This window comes from Aptenodytes forsteri, unplaced genomic scaffold (assembly GCF_000699145.1).
Source record: "Aptenodytes forsteri isolate BGI_AS27 unplaced genomic scaffold, ASM69914v1 Scaffold185, whole genome shotgun sequence".
Taxonomy (NCBI): domain Eukaryota; kingdom Metazoa; phylum Chordata; class Aves; order Sphenisciformes; family Spheniscidae; genus Aptenodytes; species Aptenodytes forsteri.
In genome coordinates, this window is record NW_008796214.1 from 1,967,295 (window position 1) to 1,973,294 (window position 6,000).

The window sequence follows — 6,000 nt, forward strand, 5'->3', positions numbered from 1 at the left end:
TGGCTCAGCTGAAGTACAGCAAAACTGATTACTGAGGGTTCAGCACTGCAAATGTCTTTACATATTAAATAAAAAAAAAGAAGTCTATTGCTTCAGCTGGATCCACACACCATTAAAATATCTTCCTGTTGGTTTCAGTAGGAATCAAAGGAAGTCTCCTTCAAAGGTTCCTTGCTGGCAAGATGCTGAGTGCTGCCAGCAGCATACTCCCTGCTCCTGAATCTGACAGGCGCAGAGCACTAAATGTTCTCTAGCCCCTTAGACCGTCTCAGTAATGGTGAATTAGATGTGCTGAGGAACGTTCCCGGGCCCTGTGGCCAGCTGGCCTGTTTCCGTGCTAGTAAACACAGCCGCCGGATGCAGGTGGCTGTCTGCAGGCTGCCTGCCGGCCCGTGGCCTGGAACATCCCTTCTCCCTTCCCAGGAGCGTGCTGGGGGGTTATGGAGGACAGCTGGTTGGAGAGGGCCAAGTCCACCCTGGGAAGCATTGCAGCAGTTTTAACCGTGGTGTTAATTGCACCCTGCTGCTCAGGAATGCTCCTGGGTGTGCTTGGTTTTACTAGGATAGATAAAGCTTGGATTTTCTTTGGTTAGAGGAATATCTAAAATGAATTTAAATAAATGGGGCAAGTTCTTTTTTTGGGTATGCTGAGAGAGCCCCCTTGATACCAGCACAAGGGAGTGGTAAGAAAATCCCTGTAGCGAAAAATACTGCTGCATGGCAGGAAAACTGGGTGTCAGGAAAACGCTGGGTATCATTTCTTCCTTCAGTTCCTGAAATGATGGCTATGCTCTTAACTACCTAATTTAAAGCAATCTTTTCAAAGAAATACGGGTCTTTAGCTAAGACCTAAGGCGACACGAGGATGTGACTGTGTAATCGCTTGTCATCAAGCATTCCTATTAATGGAAGCTCCATGGCTTAAGACTCTGGTTAATGAATTGAACATATGGCCCACAGTGTAGCGTCTCTACAGTAAGGCAAGAGAGGGAGCTTTCTAAATGCACCTGTGAGGGGTAAGGAAACTCGGATGTGCATAGAAGTACCCTGTGTGGATGAAGGCATTGTGTGGATGGAGGTAACTAATCTCAATGTTTGCCAACTACAGTTTGCTCAAAACACGTTTCTCTCTATGCCAAATCATTTATTTCAGTGAAGTGTTAGGTTTGACGTGTTCACTGCAGGTAGCAGATGTTATTCATATAGGAAGAACTGTGACCAACAGGCCCCATTATTTGAGGATTCAGACAGCAACCGTGCCACCTCTGTTTAAATCTTCAGATCTGCCTGCCAAGATTTGACTTCCAGTGTCACATAGTAGTGGTGAAGCTCAGACCAGTCGCGTGACTCTTGCTGCATGATTCATTTACATTTTTCACTCCAGGTTTTGAAAAATGCAAACAGAGCTTACGCAGCTGCTCGGGTGGGGAGGGTGCGGGACCCACCCGGTGAGAACGCTGGATCTGCACTTGCATCATCGTTTGCATATCGCATTGGCAGCTGCCTGCACCACCACAAATTCTTTTTGTAGCTTCGTTATCTCAGGATGGAGGACAGCAGTCTCTGTTTGAACAATACATTCCACCACACCTTCCTCTGCAAACAAGAATACAGATAACGCAACGCACTAAGCCTTGAGACAATTACACACACCAAAAATATTCCAGGAGGATCAGCACGTAGCATCCACTTGCTGATATGCTCCAGCCTTTTGGAATTTATTTTAGCTGGTATTGGTTAGGTTCTGACATCTCCGTGACACCCAAGCAGAAATCTAAAGGCAGTATCTTATGCAGAAAGCTTAAAATCAAGTCAAGAAACATAAATGGTAAGAAAGCAATAAACAAATGCAGAAACTAGCCTAGATAATTATTTTGATATGGTGTGTTTACTGAAGCAGTAGAACAAACAGGAATTGTTTTCTCACTTTTGAAACTGGGATTCAGATTCTGGAGCTGGAGCCATATGTCTGTGGAGCAGTCTGGGATTTAGGATACTAATCAGGGAAGCAGGACTGTTCTTTGCCCTCTGTAAGACCTCCAGCCTCATTTGCACAAACCCTGCATTTTTCAAAAGCTGTTGTGATTTTTGATGATGAAAACCCAGAGTCCTTGAAGGTGTGTTGGAGAAACTCAAAACGAGAGCGTCCAATAAGGGCAACATCTGCATTTTCCTTTGCTCAGCTTGATTCCTAATCCTAGTGTTTAGTCCAGCCCTTACTACATAAGGTCCTCTGTACAGCACAGTATTTGGAAAGGAAGTGATAGCATGCAATAGTCTCACTGAGCAAAGCGGAAAAGAATCCAGCCAGTATGAAAAGACAGTTGTAATTTTGTTTATACACTGTTAGCCAGCTTCTCCCAAACTGAAAAATAAAGCTTTTTCAGCATAAAATTGAGCGTTTAGCTCGGTTTCTTCCATAACTGTATAAAGGATTAGTAAATTCCTTACAATTCCTGGATGCTCAAAGGTCAAACTGTTTAAGCAGATTCTCTGTAGTGAGTTCTGTCATGTTTTCTGTTGGAAAGGGGAAGACTTTTGGTGTAAAACATTTTCCTGACAATGTGCGTGTGAAGACTCTGAGTTTAGTAAATACACTAAGCGATGCATTCAGTGTGCTTTCTTTTCCTCTGGGTAATTTCTGGATCTGTGCTTAGCCCAGTGAAGGTGGAAGTTGCGTCTCACTATGTCTCATCTTGAGGCTGTGCAGGGGAGTGTGGCAAGCGCAGCCACACCTTGTACAAACCGGACTCGGACGCCTCTTCCTCTTTTTGTTGCAGGACGGTAGGTTGAACTGTATGGCCTGCCGGTGTGGAGGGACAGAAAAATTGAACCTTCTGTCTTCTCAGGGTGCCCAACCTTTTTTTTTGGCTAGGTGATGCTGTTGTTCTCATCTATGCAGAAATTCAAAGTGCCTTCTCGGACCATTAATAAGTCATAGTTTGAACAGCCCTAGATTACACTGCTAATAAACTGTTACGGTCCCAATGGGGAATTTCTGAGCCAGAAAGTCCACCTAGTGCTGGAGCACTAGAAAAATATGTCAGGCCGCTCCAGCTCTACAGGGAGCAGTGTCCTGTTCAGGTTTACTGTGTATGCTTTGCTGCTTCACGTACAGTCATTGTGTTTGTGGGAGAAAAAATCCTGCCAATAACGTGAAGGTTACATTTCCCGGATTCGTAAGTGGAGAGTATGTCGTCGTACAGTGTGTGGGTGGGAGCAGGTGGTCTCAGGAACTAAATAAAACATCTGTGGTGAATGGTATTAACTCTGTCACCTTGGTGCTGTTGCTTCTGAGAGCAGAAAAAGAGCTTTTAAAACCATTTTCTGCTCAATAACTTGAGGCGTTAGAGGCAGTGCAGTTACTGCTTAGGTAAGTGAGAAGGGCTGCATTAAGGTGGGGGGACAGTCAGGTCTGCCACTGCTGCTTAGAAATGGCTGCTGTCACAGTCCTTCCTGTGTTTTGGGACCATCATCATAAAAGTGAGCACACCTCGTATAAGCGGATCTCGGGCGCTCAGGTGTGGCAATGGGCTGGAGCGAGCCGTGGGCCGGGCAGCTGCTGGGCGCAGCCTCGCCTCCGCTTTCCCCTGCAGCTGGGCACTCCCTCTCCCGCCCTGGGAACAGCCTTCCTACCTGTATTTTGCAAGATTAAATTAAACCTGTGGTCCAGTTTACCACCCTCCTGGGTGACTGATGGTACCAGCAAAAGGATGGATCCCGGATTGTCCCTGCTGATAGCGAGGGATCTCCGGCTGGTTTCAGCCAACCATGTAACCTCACTCTTGCTCCCACTCATGCTATGCCTCTTCACCCTACACTGGCAGCATTTGGGGCGTACGGTATGTGCATGGGGTGTACCTGCAATTTGTGCCTCTTCAGAGGGACTTTTATACCCAAAAGCAGTGGCAGGTTCCTGGAAATCTTCTCCCTTGCTGGGAGTTGCAGGTTGACTTTCTCTGCATCGTTACCTGGCCTCTGGAGGAGAACCGTGCTAACTGAAAGCTGAAGTGAAACTAATGACCCCAGGGATTTGTGTGTCCTGAAGGGCATCTTTCTAGCAAGCGTTTCATCTTTATGACACACTGTTATACAGGCTGCTGTTTCTAGGGACCGTAATATGGCTCTGGCTGAAAGTCTTCCCTTGAATGCAGTCTGAGGCAAGGATTTTGCCTGAGCTATTTCCATGGCCAGTTAATTATGTTCACTGCAGAAAAGAAGGAAATTATGTCAATTAGTAGTTTGGCTGAGTACCTTTGGTGACATCTCAGTGAGCACTGAACAGGCTATTCAGCTGTAATCCTTATCTGCAGAACAAAGTTGCTTTAATTTTATTCAGTTTTACAGAAGACTTCTACATGCTGTTAATATATTCATGGCTTTTTTCATTTGCACTGGGCCTTCAAAAAATTGTGTTATGTTGGTGTGGCTGATTCTTTTACTATTGTTTTATTTCCTTTTCCTATGAAGAAATTGTTTGGAATAAATCTCTACTGTTATTTTCATACTATTTATCCTACTTCAACGGACCAAAAAAAAGCAATGACATTTCTTTCTTGAGGAGTTTTATTGAGTAGCTTGCAGTCCAAATCTGAGCTGCCTTTTTGGAGAGTGTGTGTCTGTATTTACAGATACTCTCTGGAGCATTCATCACCAGTTCCCTCTATTGCGTGTGTATGCCAGTTATTAGTTTGTTTCAAATCTTTATCTTTGCAGAATCTTCTTTTTAAGTGTGGAAGAACTATTACTGGAGAAAAAAAGCATCTTGGGAAAATGTAACAGGTGTGGCACGAACCTAACAAAATAATTTCTCTTCCAGCTAGTGAACGAATATACTAGACAGAAAAAATGAAGGAATTAAGCAGGCAAAATACTTTGAAACCGAATGAAATTGGCACCCAGTGTGTGCAGCTCAGGTCTAGGATGTTGGCATTTCCACCACGGGTTTGACACGTGCTACCGTTCTCCTCGTGTAAATGCGCTGTAAGATGCAAGGAGCAGTTTTGTCCATTGAATTTGAAGAACAAATGCATACAGTATTGCTGGCTGGGAGTGGACAACGTGGTTACTCACCTGCCTGGACTGAAGAGTTAACAAGCACTTTTTTTTTTCCCCCCTTCCATTTACAGTAGTACATGTTTTTCTTTTCCCTTTTACCTTCTAGCCTAAACCAACTAAGGGAAGGATGCGCATCCATTGCCTGGAGAATGTTGATAAAGCCCTCCAGTTCCTCAAAGAGCAAAGAGTGCACCTAGAAAACATGGGATCTCATGATATTGTGGATGGGAATCACAGGCTGACACTTGGCCTTATTTGGACTATTATCCTGAGATTCCAGGTAAAGATGTATACATATACAGGTATACACGTTTGAGTTTTCCATACTTGTTTGTAATATACTTCATTGTGCTTTGGAGTGGAGTGCTCCCAGGCCCTCCGAGATGGTGGGAGTGAAAGCGCTTAGCATCTGGCGGGACATGCTCCAGAGCTAAGAGGAGAGGATGAACTAGTCTTCATGGTGCTGCTGATCTGTAGTGGCAGCCAATGGGAGTTTCCTGTGTGGAGAGTCATATGGTTTTATTTTTAAATTACTAATAAATATGAAGCTCCAGTCATAGGCCTATCACTCTTGTAGACCTAGGAGGAAATGCTACTCTCAGCTGCTCTTCACCTCGGTGGTGATTATCATTAACGTGGCTGACTTTGCACTGAAGCAGGTTAAGGGTGCCCACAGGAATTGTTTCAGTGTCCCAGCTAAAGGCTGAGATTTCTTGTTTTCCAGCAAGTTGCACTCAGTTTAAAGTCTTTGCCCTCAGTTAAAAAAGGCTGCAAAGTCTTTTTGCAGAAAGGATAATAAATTTGTATAATAAAGATATAATTTATAACAAATAACATAGTAATAAATATTTAATAAATTTAACATTATCTTAATTTTGGTGTTGCTCAGTGTTTTCCTAATATGAAAGTGTCTGCCTAACTTTCAGTGACAGCAGTGGCATT

At 44.1% G+C, this 6,000-nt stretch overlaps 1 protein-coding gene across 8 annotated transcripts in view; it reads left to right on the forward strand.

Moving 5' to 3' along the window:
* The window catches only part of SPTBN1 (spectrin beta, non-erythrocytic 1), a 141,712-nt gene that overhangs the window by 86,867 nt on the left and 48,845 nt on the right, over positions 1–6,000 (forward strand). For all 8 annotated transcript variants that reach the window (XM_009288447.2, XM_009288445.1, XM_019474432.1 and 5 more), the window contains one exon: positions 5,165–5,338. In XM_009288447.2, the coding sequence (XP_009286722.1) occupies positions 5,165–5,338 (174 nt within the window). The remainder of the gene's footprint in view (positions 1–5,164; positions 5,339–6,000) is intronic.